At 38.3% G+C, this 21,346-nt stretch overlaps 1 protein-coding gene across 1 annotated transcript in view; it reads left to right on the forward strand.

The window, feature by feature from the left end:
• chst15b (carbohydrate (N-acetylgalactosamine 4-sulfate 6-O) sulfotransferase 15b) overlaps positions 1-21,346 on the forward strand; it is a 39,191-nt gene that overhangs the window by 11,391 nt on the left and 6,454 nt on the right. The window contains exons 2-4 of the mRNA XM_026178456.2: positions 14,099-14,704; positions 16,070-16,409; positions 20,143-20,283. Coding sequence (XP_026034241.2) covers positions 14,264-14,704; positions 16,070-16,409; positions 20,143-20,283 — 922 coding nt within the window. The 5' untranslated portion in view covers positions 14,099-14,263. The remainder of the gene's footprint in view (positions 1-14,098; positions 14,705-16,069; positions 16,410-20,142; positions 20,284-21,346) is intronic.

Here is a 21,346-nt window from a genome sequence, read left to right on the forward strand (position 1 = left end):
ATCATCAAACATTACATTAGAATTAAGATAATTGAATTGAACCGGGAGCTGCAATTTTAAACAAAAAATAAGTTAACAGTTTGTACAGCATGTTTGATAGTTTTAATTTCATCATGTGCTCAAATACATTAACAAAAACAATTAGATAAACTCATAAATCTGTTAACTGCCGAAACATTTTTTTCTGATCACCAAATAAGTATTTTCTTATCAAAGGATCTGCAAAAAAGGGCTGATTCAATGAATAGGAACGGTAAGAATACTTAATTCATAGGTATATTTTTTTCTTCCCTGGGAGTTGCTTTTAGTACATAATGCTAGAAATGGTGGGTAATTTCCAAATGTCACTGAATATCTTGTTCAGCAAAGCAGCTCAGGTAATAGTGATAGCAATGAAGAGTTAAATGTTTTCACTTAAGGTGGTAAGATGGAAAATTATGTCCCTGAAAGCTGAATAAGCAATGACTTTATAATTTTTCATTCTCAAAATACACAGTGTATATAAAATAACTCTGTATATACTGTATCTGTTTATGTCAGTTGATATATTGATTGATAGTCCAGTCTCAGATGTGCATGGTGAGATGAAAACACATTGATTCACTCTAAGGAGTCTGGGCAAGGCTGCACTCATATGCTTAAAAGCTTAGGTTAAGCAGATACAATATTTATGCTATGTAAAACTGATGCAAATATATAACAATGCATTTATATATAATAAAGAATATTTCAGGTATATTTCCCATTCATGTGGCAGTCATGCAAACCTCTTTGCTTAATCGAGCTGGGGAAAAAGGGGAACTCATTGAACTCATGCTGTTATTTAATCTTTTGCTAGTTAAATATATTTATATTGGGGTGGCTGTGGCTCAGGAGGTTCAGCACAGCAGGTCATCTATTAATGGTTTGACCTCGGCATGTCAAGTATCCTTGACCAAGATACTGAATGCCAAGTTGCTCCCAATGCTTTCATCAGAGTGTTAGGAAACATTTTCTGATCCTTAAACTTGGGTTACCATAAATATTTGTATTGGTTTCCATGTCATTGTAGTGATGATCCAAGCACCAAAAGGCCACTTGACTCAATTTGAAGTAATTTCCAAGCTGCTGTGGTGAAATAAACTAACGTCCACCATGGCCAATACCTTTAACACTTTATCATCTAATTCTTAAAAAACAAACAAACAAAAAAACAGACAAATCTGAGAGAATGACTGAAAGCCAAATTCACAGTGCAAAAACAGATAAAAACACGACACTACCATCAGAACCAAAAACCACACGGTTGAAAGATCTGTGTGGCTTCCTCCTGGCTCTAATTCTCTCCACCTGTGCTCTCAATGCGTTTCCTACATAGGGCAATGTAAAACCCATTCCCCGTGGTGCTCAAGTGACACTACTGCATAAACAAACAACAAAATACACTTTGAATGAGATCGAATCTAATTTAGATAATTATCTGTCCAACACTTTATTTGTTTCAGCTCCAGTCAAAGACTACAATAGTTTGGAATTGCTTTCTAAAAACATTCAATGCTCATGCCTTGTTTTGGGGAAGAAAACATGATGAAAATTTTCGCATAGGTCCTTTAATTTCTCAACCTGGACTCTCACCAAATTCCACTGAGTGTAAACCAAACCTTAAATATATTTATGCATGCACAGCTGCTCCATAAAATCGTATTTTAGTAGTGGTTCACCCTTTTGAAGTGTAGCGTGATTCCAAAGTATAAAATAGCATTTACAGATGTGTTTGTTAAGAGGGTCACTGGGCAAGACACTGAGCATGGAAAAATACAACTGCAGTATTGTTTTACATCTAAATTTAGTCTTGACAGTCTTAACCACAGCATATGTTTTCTTTTTTAATACAAGTGTTATTGACTGAATATAGTTTCCCCTGAATTTTTCTGCGAGCCTGTAGGGATCAAAATCTTTTATGCCGCTCTGTGGGTTGAGAGGCATTCCACTGGAAATGGTAAACATTCCCATTGGATTAATTACCAACTCCTTTTCCTCTGTTCTGTCTGTTTCTTGTCAGAATGGAGGTTAACAGTGGAATGAACTTTGGTCCACATGTAGAGAGTTTGCCTGTCAGGTCTCATAAAGCGCGAGGAGGCGAGTAGGACCAGGTGTTGGTGGATTGTTGAACAAATGAAAAGTTGGATGTCTGAAAGAAGAGGTCAGATTAGGTAAAAGGGACAAGTTCTAGCATCTTGTAGTTGTTTGTAGTTTTATCTCTTGTACAGATCTTTGAAGTTTTTACAAAAGTGTTATTGCAAGTTTGAAACTTTCTATGTCTATCTTGCATTGTTTGTGAGTAGTCTTTTTTTAAACCTAACTTATAAGAAAACAGGTGCGTTGTTGGGATTCTGATGTTGTCCGATATGTTATAGAGGTTTGTGGCTTGAATTTTCAACTTGCATTATTGCTATTTTAATCATCTACACCTTACCAGACAGTATAATACACATAAAAATTGACAATAATATCAGCACAAAAACTTTACTTTAAAATTGCAATGGCAATGTGCTGTTGTGTCACCAAAGACGGTGGGATTCACTCACTGGGGACAATGACTTTGATATTGGGATCAAATAACAGATAGGTACATTTACAGCTGCTACAATGGCTGAAAATTATAAATAACCGAAACTAGCTAATTTCGACAATTATCTGTTTATGTTTAAACTCTACCTTCCAAGAAAACAGGTGATTTTGATGGTGCACAATATCCTATACATGTTAATGGCTTGCATATTCAACATGCATTGCTAGCAATTATAAATTCCAGACATAAGCCTCCACTAACAGCTACTCTCATTACACTCAGTGTTATTCAAACAGGCACACAGAGTTCACTTGAGCAGTCCACCCAGGTGTAACATCCACCATATAATCTAAAAACAACACTGCACATTCCTTTTGCCTTCATTTTAAACAACGTGAGACGAAGGGATGTCACGATACCCAACTTGACACCCAGTTTGATAGCAAAAGAAAATGATTATCCTGCCTACTTAAATGTGCACTGCATAGCATTAACCACTGCAAACATTTAAGCCTATGGAACGTGGGGGATTTTGTAACAGCAATGTCAGCTGTCTCAAAAGATAACACATTCAGACTAATATTGGATGAAGTTGTTGAATTGAAGCACATTCACCTTTTTAATTATTTGTTTTTACCATTTAAATCCAAACAGATTTGGATGCTGGACTTTCTGGTGCTTTCCTAAATTGGAAGTATTTCCTCCCCTGATCTGAAAAGCATGATAGCATTGTTTGCATACTGCCTTTAGGAAATAAGTTATCCCCCTGCACCTTAATGCCTTGGTTATCTATGCATCGGAGTTCAGGTTCAAGTTACTGTATTTGTACTGGCAGACAGCTTTAGCCTCTCAAGACCTCGAAATGAGACTTTGGAAACCAGTGGCTGACGTCACAGTAGCTATGTCCATCTTTTATACTATGAACTTTCCCTGTGCCTGTGGTCATCCATCAGCATGTAAAGATACAACAGACTACTTGTAGCCATATACTACCCCATTCTGCTTACAGTACCTATGATAGACAGAAAATATTTTGTGGTCAGAATTACGGTACTTTAAGGTATCACAAATATGGGTTCTGACAGCATCTCTGTTGAGATCTACCTCATTAATTGTTGCTATGCTGAGATCACCAAGGCTACAGAGCAGAAGGATAATTATCAGGTAAATTTGGTGTCCATCTGCAAAATGAGTGACTCACAGGTGATTCAAATGTGCTATTTGTCCCCAAATTCTTTGCTATTAAAAGATACAGAAGAGCACCTCATGTGGTATAAAATGGTCTTCTGTACTTTAGAAGTCATGGCAGATGGCTGCCCCTCCCTGAGCATGTTTTTGATGGAGTTTTCTTCTAGTTAAAAGGGAGTTTTTACTTCCCACTGTCACCAAGTGCTTGTTCAAGGGGGGTAATTCGATTATTGCAGGGTCTTTACCTTACAATATAAAGCAGATTTGGTGCTATATAATTAAAATCGAGTTAAATTGAATTGGATAAGTAATATAGTTTATGTGGGTTTGTACTCTTTTGAACTCATCTCTACCACCACAAACAGAAAAACCAGTCACTGTGAATTAAACTAGTATTTCATGACATCTTCTTCCCCATTCCATGCAACTTACTGACAAGTTAGTGCTGTATTCAAGATCTCTGGATCTCTTTTATCACAAAATCTGTCAGCAAGACGGATTAATATTTCACAAAAATAAGAAGAATAATCAACATAAAGGAACATAGACAGACATAAAACACTTGATAAAAGAGAACAGAGAAACTGAATTTAATTGACTGGAAGATTAGTATTAGAAAGCTTAAAACAAAGGGGAAAAAGAACAGTAGCAGGGAAAATGCTGAAATGCACACAAGGATCTCTTCAGAATTATTTTTACTCACATGGGTATAAATTTTCTAAAGTTAGATAATAAGTTACAGACACATCACATCGAAGTTCATCCTGATAAATTATTCATTTGAAACTGCTGTGCTAACGCTGCACTGTTTTGCATATGCCCCTCAAGTTTGAAACACCATTTTATCCACACACATACACCTTAATTGTTTATTGTGTTAAAGACAGAGCTCTTCAAATAAAACCATCATCCCTTGTTCAGGGTTTGATGTAAAGTATACTCCCATCATAAGACACATGACCTGTCACTTTCCCTGTTATCATTTTCAGGCCTAGTTTATCCTCATCATTTGTGTTCTGTTTGGAGCCCAGAACAGCTCTTCACAGCATATCCATTACCACAATCAATAATTTAAATAGGAGCCATTGTTTTTCTCTGCTTTTTAATGACGCCATCATAAGCACTTATTCACCTCAGAAGGTGCTGCCACTGAAATTAAAATAATGAATAAAAGATAAGATAGTGGAAAGTGCTGAACTGGGATTCCAGCTGTCTGAGATCCCAGTTGAGAAGCAGTTATGAATGCAGGGCAGAGGCCACGTTTCTCACCACCCTCCTCGGGGGTGAGAGCGGCTGATGGTTGTGTTTGTTAATTTGACCCTGTGTGCTCATTGGTCAGGCTGAGGTCAGATTGACTTCCTGGGGATTAGATTCTGATCTTTTGGGCCACAGAGTGTGTGTGATCCGGATGAATGTGATGGATGACTTCTCCTTGGGTAATATGACAAATGAATCCACTCTAAGCCACAGTGAATACAGATCTTCTCCTTGTTTTTCTTATGTGTGCTTGTAATTTACATGATTGAACTGGGCCACAGACCTTTGGGGGTGCTGGAGAAGGAGTGACATATCTGACAGGTCAGGGTGCTCCTGCTCACTCTATTATCAGACATCTTTGTGGCACACTGTAGACATGCAATATAATACAATCCCCTTTTCCAAGTGTTGTCTTGTAATCCCAAACTATACTAAGGAGTAATTTCATGGTTCAGTAGATAGCTTTGGTTCTCACTTTATTTGCACTAACCAGCCTTTTTCAGTTGCTTTCAAATAAACACATCAAAGTTAAAGCTAATAATTCTCTTTTTGCCACGTTATGAGCATTTATTACATTTAAATTGTTGTTTTTAGAAAAATATATTAATATGGGTAAAAAGGTTCACCGTCTGTTTTTACAGATTCTAACACTCAACAGCATATTAGCTCTACTGTTGTTTACTCAGATTGCATAGAAAATATGTGGACATAGCCATGGTGAGGTCAAATCCAAAAGCTATAGGGCGCAAAACTGTTAAGCTAAGTGGGTTAAAAATGTCTCTAGTGCCATTATCAGTCAAATTACTAAATGGTAATAGGTGCAATTGTGGGGTACCTTATATGAGTTGCTTCCCTCAGTTGTCCAAAGTAAATTTCTCCCAAGAGAACTCTGAGTATAGTCGCTGCTCCTCCACATTGAAAGGAGACAGCTAAGGGCGACACATGTTAACCCTCTCAGGCTCAAATTAAGTTTTTGTTGCTAATGCACAAAAGAATACCTGCAGTGGTACTTCTGAGTAAAAGAAAACTCATAAAATATGTATGTGGGGTAATCAGGTTGTTAGCTTCTAACTGTTGCAAATCTGCAACGCCTGCCTTGAGAGGGTTAAGGAGCTGAAACTCCTAAACCCTTTATCCAATTTGAATGTTGATACCCTCAAATGAAAGCTGAAAGGCTACATATTATGCCCATGTCCATTATCTAATTATAATTGGAATATGTTTTAGTAAACAGGTAACAAAACAAAACTTGTGTCAGTGTCTAAATATGTATGAACCTAACTGCATCGGCTGGCCTGGGAACCCCTAGACTTTTCCCTGGATAAGCTTATCCATTGATAATGTCCCAGATAATGTTTATCTGATTTTTACTGCAATGCAAACATCTTAAAGTACATTTAAAAAATAACAAAGAAATCAAAATGTTTGCATACAAAATATAATACTATTCCCTTGACCATAAATACTATCCAGAGAGTGAGCCGCCTTGGGGGACGTTTGAGCTTTCCGAGTGCTTCTTGTTGATTTCTGTTTTTGGACTTCACTGATCAAGCCCTCCTTGTCCATGGGGCTGCACACCCACGTATCTTCAATAATGAGTAATTACATCTGATAAGGAGTTTAATACATAATAACATCAAGCGAGTAAATTTTTCACGTGTTGGAGCTTGGCGTTCCTTTCATCTAATGCCATAGGGATACTCAACAAACCAGAAAGTAATGTCATTTATTTTTCCTTCTCATCTTTATCATGTGTTTGTGCATACAGATGTCTGATAAGTATTAGTAAGTTAATGGCCTCAGGTTAGTAACTGCAAGTAAAAAAAATTGGAAGGGTGAACTAAACAGAAAAAAGAATTATTTGTGTTAATTTTATGTATACTATTATAAATCCAATTTTTAATATACATAAATGTGCATATTAGGTAGTTCCATAGTGTAGTGGTTTACAAATTTTCCTAACAAGTAAAAGATCCCAAGAAGTGGCACAAATCCCTGGAGTGTTGTATCCGGAACGGGATCTGGTGTTAAAAACATGTGACACCTCTTGAATAAAGGAGCAATTAAATGAAATCAGTTTGGCTTTAAAGCCAAAGTTGTCTGAGGAAAGAATTCATCAATATTCATGTGTTTCATCAATGCCTCCAAAGGTTTTGATCATGTAAATCAATAGAAAATTGTTAAAATCGAGTCAAAGAGGGATATGTCTGTACATACATACAAGAAACATCAGATAATATACACCAAATACATATACTGTATTACTCCTAACATACATTAGCATACATCACGTTACAATAACAGAAATCACTAAAAATATTCCAACGTTACCCTAAGGATGCTTAGTGATAAATATCACTAAGTAGTGTAAGTTACTAAGTAAGTAAGTCACGAAGTAAGTCACGCAGTAAGTAAGTACTAGATTATACATTTCCCAGGCATTATAAAAAATACCTATGTAAACAACTCTATATACAACTTATATGTTTGGATGAATTATAGGAAAGCAAAGTTTATGGAAACCTAATATAACTTAAAGATGTTGTTATAAGAGATAGTTATTGCAAGAGAAATGTTTGTAGCTGCTCGAGTCAGTACATTTTGTGTAATACCGTATTAAGAAAAATTAGTAAGAAACATCATGTCACTGCTTCTGAGAATGAGATCAGTGGTTTAATGGATATTAGTATAGTTTGAAAAAACCCACACTGTCCTACTTCCAGTAACCCACAGTCTCACACAATTTAGCAGAAGCAGGTTGTTAAACAAGGAAAACAAAATGTTACACAACATTTTCAGGTTTGAAGCCTTGCTATTTTTTTAAACACTCATCTGTAGATTTATAGACAACATGTTAATGGAAAATTAATATTTAAATATGAGACACATGCATAATTTATTATAAGAGAGCTTCTGTCCCTTTATATCACCCTGGCAGAATAAAAAAGCCCCAGCACAGAAGGAGGCAGTGTCATTGTCACCAGCAGCTATTTATCACAATTCCAATATGACCAATCAAGCATTTGCCGCAGTGTCACATGTCAGAGAGCATTTAATGGCTGTACCACCCTGGCAGTGGCCTCATGCTGAACTTTAATTATTGTGAGTGGCCTGGTTGAAAAACGTTTTTTTTTTTTCAGCTGACACAGCAACTACAATTCCTTTCTTCTTCCATCTTACTACTTCTATCACATTCTTCCCCTGCCAGTACTTCCTGTGTTTTTGGTGGACTTCAACCAAATTCAACTTCCTGTCTCTTGGAAATGTTAAGAGAGGTGAGGCAGTAAGAAGGACCAGATGGTTTCACAGATGTGAACGTACAGTAAATTCACGTTTTCAGCTTCTATTGGCTTTTATAGTCAACTTATCAGCTGTTTTTGTACAAAACACCACAACAGGAAGTTGCCTGGAGTCTGCAGGCAAGTAGGCTCATTAGCTGTCTCCTCTGTTCTTCTGTTTTTTTGCTTATTTTGTAAGTGGTCCTAAAAGGGAAATGACTTTATAATGGTGTGTGGACAGGATCGTCCCTGAATGATAAACCGTTTCTTCACTATAACAATGGATAGTTGGAATCAGCCTGTCGAGAGCACTTCTGGGTAGCTGCCCAGAAGGACTCTCTGGACAGAATGTGCTGTTCTGTTCTCAAGGTCTCTCAAGTGACTCCACTGCAGGGTTTGCAGTCCACTCTGTCATACTGTTTTCATGTTTTATTTTTCTCTGCACCTTGAGCAATGCAATGGTATTGAGCTCTCTGGCTCTGTTGCTGCAGAGGAAAGCTGGCAGTAGATTTCATTTTTATGGTATTGTCATATTCCACTTATGTTCATCTATTTTTATACCTCCATGCTGTCGATGGCCATGGCTAGAGGCATTATGTCTTTGGGATTGTTTCGGGACTGTACATTACTCTGCCATCCATTCATTAGTCCATCCATTCTAATAAATTTGAGATATTGTTGATAGCTTCTAAATGTTCTTTACATCTGCAACAACCCTTCACTTGGACTGAACTGATTAGATTTTGGTGCACATAGTAACCCAAAAAAAGCCTCATAAAATACACACATGTTACACTTGGTGTGATTGTGTTCAATTTAGTTTTTGTTTATAAAGCACCGAATCACAACAAGTCACCTGAAGGCACTTTATATGATAAAGTAAAGACCCTAGAATAATATAGAACAAACCCCAACAGTCAAATGAGCCTCTATGAGGAAGTATTTGGTGACAGTGGGAAGGAAAAACTCCCTTTTAACAGGAAGAAGACAGGACAAAAGACAACTCATTTATGCCATATTCACTGGAAAATCTATGTGATTCAATGATGATTGATAATACTTTATAAGCCACAGATTCAAAGGTGAACATTACTTCCTCCTCTTTATTTTGGCTGCTCTGTTTAGAGGTCGCCACAGGAGATGACCTGCCTGACACTAGGCTCCCAACGTATCCAGACTTGGGACCGGCAGTAGGAGTACAGTGGCTTGTGTCCCACAACCGAGCCCTGGAGCTATATTCAAAGGTCAACTTTAGTGCATCATCATACTGTTGGCCATTATTCACCATAGCCTCAGAACAGAAGTGGAAGAAATGTCCAGATTTTTCATCATTTTGAATTTGTGAAACTAATATTCGGTGCCCACGTATTACATGTCTTTGAAGGCATCTTTACATGTATGTTTGGATTTACATGGCTGTAAAGTGCAACTTGACTTGTTGGCAGAGGCGGTACTATATAGGGAGATTATATAAGGACCAACACTACAAGAGAATATAAATGTTTGCTTTCTTCCTTCTATCTTGATTTATTCCTTCATCACCCACATTTCTGATTGAACACTTGATTATGGATTGGGTTTCCGGTGACTAATAAATGCTTGAGGATTCAACCATTTTTCATTGAGTCTTTCTGGTGATATGAATCGGGCTCGCCTGAGCTTATCAACTGACCCTGTGCAAAACCTCATATAGCATTTCGCTTCACTGCATCCCAGCCACGAGTGCAACTTCTAATCTGCCTGTTGCTTCTCCAGATAAGTGAAGTTTTAGCTATCGTGCAGTGTAAACAGCACTGAATATTAAAAGATAGTCTGACATTTTAAGAACGCCCGGAGACACAAGAGGACACAAACATATACTCGGCCAACTTATCTTGCGGAACATCTTCAAGAGTTTCTTGCACAATGTTTCAAAGAGAAAGCATTTCCTCTGAAAATGGGTTAGTGCTAAACCCAGTAGAAACAAGGCCTTTTAATCTTCTCCATGAGTCAAAAATGAAGACAGCGATGGTATTTTAAACGTTTCCTGTGAGTTCTCCGTAGCCTGAGAAAGCACTACTGGTTTGCTTTGAATCAAAACAAAGACGGCCCATCAGCAGGCCAGCAATTAATTTCCACCATTTGAAATATCAGAGAGCTGAGGAAGTAGGACAGTGCACTCTCTGCTACACAGACTGTTTCTCCAGCCAGGTATAACAATAATTCCTTGCTGTGGTTTGAGCAATGAATGGTTAAAGGGCTGTTGAGTGTTTTTGTCATTCGCTTTCTCTAAGAATGAGACCAAAACGCATGGACATGTTGCTTTTGTGTCACCACTTTTCCATTTTTTGTGTGTGTGCAAAATCAATACTAAAGAAAGCAAATTTTCATCTTCAGAACATTAGAAAAGCTGTAGCATAGCCTGTTTAAATTTGATTTGCTACAGCCAATAGCGTGATAGTGATCGCCAACAATAGATTCAGATTGGCCAAAAAATGAGTTACACACAGCAACTTTTCACACAAAGAAACATTTTTGTATTGACAGAAATAAACACAAAGAAAATAATTGTTTGTGAAAGAAGGGAAAGTACAAAAGAGAATAGCAATTAACTGCTGGTGTGAGGAGGGCTGTTTTTTTCCAGAGCCGGGATGGGAAGCTTGGAGGAAAGCAGACAGCAGACTTTAAACAAATCAGCCTGATTGGCTGTGCTGATATGTCCCTAAATGACAGGGTAGATAGTATGGAGAGGCCTCGCTTTCATGAGTTATTAAGACTGTGGCCAATTCCATTTGTACCACACAGGGAAGGAGCCGTCAGCGCAGCACGTACACCACTACTACTGAGGCTTATGTATTCAAAGTTAATTACAGTTATTATGAATTTGAGTTATCTGTGTGGTTATGTGTTTGATCTTTCCAGCCAAACCAGTTTCCTGACCTGCGGTCTCCCTACATGAGTGATATTTCATTTCTCAGTGCCAATTTCAAATAAAATCTGAAACTACTGGTGATATTGATTGTGCGATAATAATTTATTAAATATTTAGTGATCATTATTAATTTTACAAAGCACGAAATCGTATTATCAAATTTATCCTGTCTTATTATTCTGTGGTTTGAAAAAGACCTGAAAATGAAGTACTGATGCACGCACAAAAAGCTTTTCAACAGGTTTTATACTAGAACACGCACACAAATGGTTTTATACTATATTGCACTCAAATCTGTTCTATTCAGATAGATAGATAGATGCACACAATTTTTTTTATTCATAGCTAAAACATCTCAGCCTAGTCTGATATCAAGTTTTATCTTTAAAAAACACACACACAGTCATTTGCATTACATTTGAGTAAAGACATATTTGCAGATGAGATTTCTTTCTTCAAAAGAGGTTTAGTCTCACTACTCACAAGCTGCAGGGCATTGGAGCCCGATCAATAGGACTCTTAGGACAGATACCAATATTTGTCAATTAAAAAAAAAAAAAATCCAATATTTCTTATGCCATTTTTCTTCTTCTTTTAAAGACATGAAACATAAACAGATTTCCATAATATTTATTTGTATTTTTTTTTATTTATTTATGCTTCACGCGATTCTGCTCAGCTGGTTGTTGTGTCTGTGGCGTTTCAAACATGTGTGCTGCCAAGGGAAGCTGGTGAACAAACTATGCAAAGTCAACACCCATAATAATATTGATGATTGAAGGGTGTTTCTCTTATTTATAGATGTCAGTACAGATAGATATCAGCAGTAAAACTATACCTAGATTTTTGTGTTTCCTCTTTAAATTTGTTTGGTTGACTTTTGTTGTTGGTGCAACACAGTATCAGTACACTGAATTTAATAGGAAGAATTGAACTGAATAGCTAGTGGCCAGATAATAGTTTAAGATTTTTTAATGCTTAATATAGATTAATTACACATTATTGAAAGAATTATTACTAATGCTTTAAAACTTAGTTGCAAAAAAACTTTTCAGCTACTTTCTTACAGGCAGTGTTCAGAGGCATTAAGGATGCTAAAGGTGGAAAAATGAATGTGACGGGTGGCCTTCAGTGCAGATAGTCTTCAAATCCATGCTTTAATTATTACAGATTTAAAGGTTTATCAGCTGAAAAAGGTAGATGATGCAACTTTGTGTTCTCTTTGTCCACTGCCCTCTACACATATTTCAGTTCCAGTTAAGCTATTTCATCATACTTGATGGACAGGAGCAACATATTTGCTTTATGAGTATAGCAGATTTGTCAAGCTGCCAGTCACCCACTGCTACAGCTAGCTGACTGATTGATTTAGATGCAACTTCCCTTGAGAGTGACATTGTTGTGTCAATGACACCGTCCCTTATTTGCTTTTGCATTTTCCATCCATCTGTTTTACCTGTCTCGATCTCTCTTCATATGTAACCCTCATGCACCATTTTTCTTTGCCTTCATCCTTGTAGTCTTTGCCATGACCCCCAATTGACTGATAAAGGAACAGAACAGAGTGATACAGAAGAGTGATATGCTCATCAACAGTAATCAGCGGGCTTGTTAGGTCTAATTCTGTAAATGTCATCCTAACTTTAGTGCTGTGATTATAGTGTACAATCCTTTAACTGAAGAATCTATCGATTAAGATCCATTATTTTGCTGGCGTAAAGCAAAAACATATTTTACATCTGCGTCTTTCTTTTCCAAACTGAAGGTACTGTCAGGTGAACTTCTTGTAGGTTGGAGAGGAACCTTTTCAGAGCAGAGCTTGTTATTTCGACACCTGTTTCCTAGAAAGACTGTTGCTGTGGGGTGAACCTGATGGCCCAGCGGGGGGTAAATGACATTGCTTGAGCAGGGAGGCAGTCACTCCGTCTTCTTATCAGCTCTGCCTGCAAGCTGCTGGAATACAGAGCTGCAATGGGTAGCTGGGGGTAGACAATATCAGCAGCTGTGAGGACGAGCAATGACTCACTTCCACGGTGCCCTTATCTTATGATGTATGCGAGCAAGAGCAGGAATGGCATACATCAGCTTCAACTGCATGGGTATAATATATATATATATATGCAGCTCCAAGTGTGAAGATGGGAAACATTTCCAAAGCCTTCAGCTATAAAATCATTCTGCTCACCCTTTTAAAAAGTATCCTTTTTGTCATCCTGCTGTATTTTGTTCAGAGCAAATCATTATGGCTTACCTTTAGACACAAAGAAAACCTCAAGGATAAAACCAGAAGGTAGTACTGCGAGAGCATTATCTTTAAAGATCAACATTTCTTTCACCCTTTAGACATTGGCGTTCTTTTTTATCTGCAGGTGAGTGTTGATCCAAGTGACTTCACAGTGAGGAATACTATTTTCTGATAATATAATCCCTCCTGTGGTCCAGGCCCGGCTGCGTATCTCTTATATCTATGTCCCTCCCCGTGAGAGCCTCATAGTTTCTGGGCTGAATGTCTCTCTCATCCTTATCGTTTCTTCCATATTGTGATTCCAATGCACAGGAAGGATGGGAGGATGGACAATGAGTAGAGCGCTGCTGTAATGTCTGATTGAAACAGGAAGTTTAAGAAGTCATTCCAATTAGTTACATTTTTCTCATGATTATACCGCTTTGTTGAGGTAGAAATGTTGACATTTTGTGAGCTGCTGCAATTTTATATTTTTCTTCGTATTCACAGCAGGTAATTACAATATAGCAACGTCACAATTTCACACAATCAGAGAGGTTTAAATGAGTTTTTTTATAATAATTCTGCTCTTTTACAATATTTCAGCCAGATAATGAAAACAGTGAGATAATGTTGACACCTAGTCATCGCACTTAGTTTTCTTTCTTTCTCTGTCTCTCTCCATTTAGTTAGCAGAAGTCAGTGGATGAGGTGGGCTGTTCTCCATAACCCATTATGGATATCAACTACTGGCTATTTACCCATCTCAAAACATCCTGTCTGAAAGGCTCCTGCTCCATAACACCTCCCTGTGTTTGAGCTGGGACGCCCGGGACTCACAGGCTGTGGACATCATGACACAGATGGACTACAAGTACAGCCTGCTGGGCTCCACGGTGGAGGACTACCGCAAGAGACCGCTACTCCTACAGGTGGATGAAACACCTATGAACCTGTTTGCAGTTCTGGAGGTAAAACGGGATCTACCAAGACGATGGAGCAACCTGGGGTGGTTCCGAAAGATCCGTGTCTACAGCTTCCTGTTTGGCCTGGCTGTCATGTTCCTCATCACGGCTTCATACATTCTGACTGGGGACAAAAAGGGCCTTCTCCTCACCCCTTCTCCCTATCACTTCAGCAGCCTGGTCAGCCCAGGACCTTTAACCTTTAATCTCTCCTCGGTCAAGGATTACATACATATTAAAATGGTGGTCAAATCCATTGCATCTAAGGTGGAGTTTCAGAGCAGTAGACAGCTTCCGGAGCTTAAAGCACTGGTTAAGAGTGAGCCACATGTGAGTATCCAAATTATTCTATATATTCTTTTTCCAATTTAACGCATGGACTTTGGCTTTGGATATCAAATGCTATCACAAAATTGATTTATTTAAAACTGATTAAATTCATACTTCAGTACTATATAACTATTTATATTACTCCTTTAATCAGCCCGAAGAGCCTTGTGCTATAATTAAATGTGTTGAAAAGGTGATTGAAATCAGCATTCCTGCCTACATGCTGTCTACCCAGGGCTGAATACGGCTACTCTGGTGTAATTCCCCATTGGCTACAGTGTCTAATTTAATTCATAAAGAGATAAACCTGCACTGAAATCCTTCTATAACTCTTTATGCCAAACCAGATAATTACATAGGTCCCCTTAAGCTCAAAGCCATCTCGAGGTCCTTCAGCATGTTGGCCTTGAGGCTTTCTTACTGTTCGTCTCACCTCAAAGCTTAGTTCAATTAATTGCTAATCGTAATGATAATGGCTTGTGCTTGGGCTATTTGCAATATAACTAATTTCTTATTGAACAACCTAATGAATTGGAGAGAGTGGCTGCAGGACAATCAATACTGCATCTGTGGATGGATCCGGCATTAATTGTCCTTAAAGTAGCCACGTCTTACAAAGTGCAAGCAAGTCATAGTGACGTGATTATTTGCTGCCTTTCATCAACAAAAAGAAAAAAATAACATCTTAACAATGTGAATGAATGCATGCATGCTCATGTGTAGTGCTACCAGAAAGTGTGAGATGAGATTAGAGGTTAATCTGGTTACAAAATTACCAGAATGAAAGTTAACATTTTGTGAGTTTGCACCTCCACACTTACTCAACAATGAATTTGAAGCTCTTTTTGTGAGTGTGAGGGTGGATAATGGATCTGAGTTAGATTGTTTTTATGGCCACAAATTGCAATGTTCCCTTCTGGCCAAATCAGTCCCTCAAACACAATTCAGCTAATGTTCGTTTTAACTATTCAAGACCAGACTGAATGCAAAAAAGCCTCCAGAACAAGGAAAAAGGTATGAATGGCTGGACTATGTGGCTGAGCATCAGCAGTACAGATATGATAGAGTGTGCTGGTGTTTATTGGAACATTGCTCAACAAATTTAGCATGAAGCCACTTGCTTGTGTTTCTAATTTATTATAAGTCTGATTTGCCAGAGACCACATTCTAGCTGCACAAACTTGTCATGAACGCACACAGTGCTTGCCTAGTCCTACCAAAATAATGGTCTGTAGGCTATACAAAAAACCCCAAACATATTCATCTTCTACCGTGCGATGATAATTGAGAGTTTACAAAAAGTTTTGCGTGAAATGTCTAAATGGCCTAACAGACTGATGCAACCTGCTTTCTCTGCATTTACAGATGTTTTCTGTTATCCCTCGCAAATTTCTGCCTGGTGTCAAGAACCCCTGCTGGTATGAGGAATACACTGGGAATATCACTTCCGACCCATACAGGACAAACTTATATGGACGCTATTCGCGGCGCTTCAGAACAGTTTTCCAGCACTTGAGGAACACTTTCCACGAACATTTGCTTCATCACAACAGGAAACTCTACCGCATGCGGTGCCTTCCTTATTTCTATATCATTGGTCAGCCAAAGTGCGGCACAACAGACCTGTATGATAGACTAAAGCTGCACCCGGACGTGAAGTTCACAACTTTCAAAGAGCCACACTGGTGGACCCGCAAACGTTTTGGTGAGTAAGGAACACGTAAATTTGAGCGGTAAGGGAGCCTGGGACCATGACATATGCTAAGCTCAAGTCACTGTCATTATTTTGGCAGTAAAATAGCCTCAGTGGACCCCACAAAACCACTAAGTGACATAATATTGAAATTGTCTATGCTATAACTATCATCATATTGTTTTATGCGTGAATTGCACAGTTTCTGCATATTTTAGTAGGTAATTTGAGTTCTTTGGGTATTGACTGACAATAATGTTAGAGTAAGACTTTTCTGAAACAAATACACATTTATGTATTTGTTTTTACATTTAGTTCCATATAGTTCAGTTTCCAGCTGTCTCAGGCTTTCTACCAATTTCTACCCCGGCTGTCCAGCGTATTATGTATCTATATTAATATATTTTATATTCCCAAGTAACCTTGGGCAAGATACTGAACCCTGATGCCCCTGATGTTTGTGTGAATGTTAGATAAAAGTGCTTAGGGATAGATAAAAGCACTGTATGAATGTGTGTGTCACTGGGTGAATGAGACTTATAGTAGAAAGTGCTTTCAGTGCTCAAAATTAAGAAGAAAGGTGCTATATAAGCTTTTCCCAGTGCAATTACAGTATAATTACAGGGAAATTAATACTCAAAACAAAAGCACTACAATTAACAGAAACTGCAAATTTTCTGCCTGAGAGTTGACCCAGATCAACATCCCTAATTGTATATTTACAATCTTTATGCAGCAATTTGAATTATAACCATTCCCTGTTCCCCTCCTGCGTACTTCTACACCTTCATTAGACTCTTACCAGTGCAACTTTCTCATCTTGGTATGTGTGGTTAAGCTTATGTGCTAACAAAGCTCATTAACAGCTCGACTAGAACTATACGCAGAAGGATCTAGATTAACTGTGCTTTATTGTCATCTGTGACATAGACTTATCTCTGTGGTAGAAAGCACTTGAAAGGAACATAAAAACAACCGAAGCTTCTTCAGGCACACTGAACCCACGCATGCTGTTTTTTTGCACTTGTTTAGCACGTTAATGTTGCAGTCGCTCCTTGCGACACATCTCTCTACCGTGAAATTTGCTTCCCTCAGCTTCTAGGTGCATCATTTGGGCTGTTCCCACTGTGCATAAATTTGAATTTTACACTCTCCTTGAAAAGAGTAACAGAGCAATTATAGGTTTATTTAATTACACAACAAATCTTTCCATTTTATGATAGAGCTGTTGCATAAAGGCAATTAAAGTTGTTACTTCTTATTGGATAGAATATTGAATAAATAATGGATAAATAGTGAAAATACTGGCCAATTTCATGGAGAGTTTAACACTATCTGTTAATATATTGGCTTGTTTGTTTAGACGCACACAAATTACTGCCAAAATTCCGGCTTATAATTTTGGCACTCAAGGCGTTTGAACAGGTGGTAACTCGAACAAGTCATTTGCACAAACAAAGAGAAAACCCTGTGCGTCAAGAAGTAAGAGCCGCCTCGCAGCAGACATCTGGGTCGTATGGCAGTTCTAACAGTGTGCCTGACATTGTGGTGTTCTTCCTCCACGAGCATCTGTGATGTAAAAAGAACCACCACACCATCACAGATGGGATTAAAAGATACGCAAGACCCGGGAGTGAGACTGAATGCACCTCATGTGAGAAGAAAACCCTCTGGACACCCTTAAGTTGAATGTTAAATCGCTTGTTTGGTTTGATTTAGTGATTTTAGACACCACGAAGGCTTTACTCGATTTCCTCTTACATCTGAAATATTTTTAATTACAAATTTAGCTGATAATAAGGCTTGTAGTAAAAATCTTAAGTAGGCCAAGATTTCTTTTTCTCTCTTGCATTGTTGTCTCTAAACAAGCAGATCATCATACCTATGAGGTTTTTTTTGTTTCTCTTTGATACTGAAAGAGTCATTAAGACTCATGAATAATGGGAATCCTTCATCAGCCCAGGATGCGGACATCAGCGAGTGAGTCAGCGCGTGCGTCTCACTAATGTGTGCCTGAAATAAAGAAATACAAAGCCCAGCAGTTAAACTTTAGGGGAGCGATCTGCCTTTTGACCGATGGCTCTGTTTTCAGTTCTGATTTCAAAATCAGAAGTCAATAACACAACAGCTTTATACTGAATTTTGTATATGCAGTGCTCAGATTATTTTATAATTATCTTTTAGTAAATGAAGCTACGCTATAACACGAGTGCAATACGAGCGCTCGATTTTCACCGTGATTTCTGGGGATGGGGGCTATTCTTCTACTCAACAATGACTAATTTGACATTTTATTTTTCCAGCAGCTGTCTGTCTAAAGGTTACTTAATGATTTGAATAAATTCACTCATGGCTTTGGTGTACTCCTTGTTAAGGGCACTACATACAGTATTGGCCACAATCTTTGGAAAAAAAATCATCCAAATTCTCACCACAAATATCAAAAGAGGCTTAAGTGTCACAGCCAAATCTATCCCTTTGAAGTTTATCCAGTTGCTGACTATGCCCCTAATCCTTTCGAGACTCACAAAACCTAATTGGTGGATTGATCAGTCTGCATGCAATACTTATTTTAATGTGTTGGGTTTAATCTGAGTTGATAATTATTTGAAGCTCGTAAAGCTGTGGGTTGTGGATGAGTTGTTTGCCTTAATTTGTCTGCCTCATGCTCCGTGTTTTCTGCTGCTTGTGATGTTGCATAGCAGCAAATGCAGTTATATCCCAAGGACACAGGTCCCCCTCAGTTACTGTTCCCCCTCGTTGGGTGCGCTTTCATCTTTGCTGTCACTTTCTTTCTCTCTATTCCTTCTAGTCATGAACTTCGGGCTGCTAATCAGCACTTTTCTCTTAAGACAGAATTCAAATGGTCTTGTTTTGTATTTATTTATTTCGATCCCCCTCGAGGCGCTGCTCGGTCGATGCAGTAAAAAGGTGATTTGATGCGATCCGTGCTACATAACTTTCTTGGAGGAGCATTTTGAATCTTAAGCAGATGTGTCTGTTGTGTACAGTTCCCATCAAGAAACACAGCCTATTTGAAAACTGCTCTATGCCTAATTCATATGAAAAAGCACAGGGACGGGGGAAAAAAAAGAAAAGCACTGAAGCAAGACTCGCCAGAGCCATCACACCTCATACAAGTGTGACCGTTCTGGATGAGTAATGATGCAGACTGGGTGTTTGGAGAGTTTACTTGAGTTTTCTAATCATGTTTTTCCTCCTAAGAAAAGGTGGTTTAATAGGACACCATCAAAGCATCGCTGAAAGTAACAGCCGCCTGAGTTACCTCATTATCCTTATGCTGCATGGATGCTCCCAAGTCCTAAACCATATCTCCACGATAGCCTACTAAATTATAATTATAATGTACACCACAGCAGCTAAGATGGAAAACACATTTGCTAGTCCTGCATTTTAAGGATTAACTTGACATTGGCCTTTAATTGGAAAGACGAGAAAGTGAGCAGAGACAGTACTCCCTGCTGAATTTGGATTGGATCTTTACTTGGATTTTATTAGGTCATCCTGCAGTCAGGACAACAACAAAACCCTAATGACCCCCTTTAGTGTGAGCACAGAAACACATGTAGAGAAACAAGAAGGCGGGACTGAAAACACACCCACTTTTGCTTCTAGAATCCCATTTAAAGCCAACGTATCCACTCCAACAGCTTTTTAAGTGTAATAACTTAGCAAAAAATTCTAAAATATACCTGCCTAAAGTCAACATCTTTTTCTCTGTCAGGTATCATTCGTCTCAGTGAGGGCTTCCATGATCGATACCCAGTGGAAGACTACTTGGACTTGTTCGATCAGGCTGCTTACCAAATCCAGGGCAACCTCACAGCAAATACCAGCAGATCCAGCCAACCTGATATGATCATAGGTAAGTGAGATGACAGCCAGCTCCCATTTGTAGAAATGAAACTATTATAACATATATTATTGCAACACTTCGAATTAAAATTTATTGAAGCATTTTCCAACTGGGCTCTGCACCACTAGTTGTTAGCCAGTGTGGATAACATGGATAATTATCGTCTTAGTAGCATATTGGGACCGAGATTTATAAAATAGACTTAAAATATTTTTGGGCAGCATGGTGGTCTTTACAGTAAGAAGGTCCTTGGTTCAAATCCACCATCTGGCCCAAATCTAGTTTAATTTCCGGGTGGTTGAAAATTCACTCTGTGTCGTTTCTACTTGGTGCTACTGTAACTTGCTAACAAAGGCTTTAAAAGTTATACAATGGAAGATTATAATCTTTAGAATTAAACAGTCAGCACAACTGAATACCTACATATACTGTAGTTGCCCTATGCCTACTGCACAGCAGCCTCCAGTGGATGTGAGCAACATTACCTTCCTGGTTTATGTCCCATTGCAGTAATTTAATGGATCTAACAAGGACTGCCAAAGAGCAGGGAAAGGTCATAAAACCTGGTACCCATTGCTCAGATGATTAGCAGCCATGTGATATAAGTACTAACCACTTGGCAATTGGTTTGTCACTCATTATGCAAAATGCTGGGAGCAGGAGCAGAGATTTAGAAGTGGAAGTTTTGCAAGCAAACAGAAATGACTTGAGTGCAACGATATAGAGGTTCAGTTAGAGGACAAGATGTCTGTGCGGGCAGCAGTCCGTCTCAGGGCAGACATACAATTTTGCGCAGTAGACGAACAAATCTATGTGGTTTATTTGAGTCCAAAGGCAAAGTTTTGAAGCGGACTGTTGCAATATTTGAACAAGAAAACAAGAACTGATGCTCTTAAATGAAATGTCTCTTGAATAAATACACTGTGAGTAATATGAGGTGACAGGAGCAGGTATAATTCAAACAAATCATTCCTTGATCCAGTTCAAATCTAACTGTCATCAAAACCTTCATATTCCAAAGTGACCCAGCTACATTTTGCATTTAATATGAACTAAGATTGCGCAGAATGCA

This window comes from Astatotilapia calliptera, chromosome 8, assembly GCF_964374335.1.
Source record: "Astatotilapia calliptera chromosome 8, fAstCal68.1, whole genome shotgun sequence".
NCBI lineage: Eukaryota > Metazoa > Chordata > Actinopteri > Cichliformes > Cichlidae > Astatotilapia > Astatotilapia calliptera.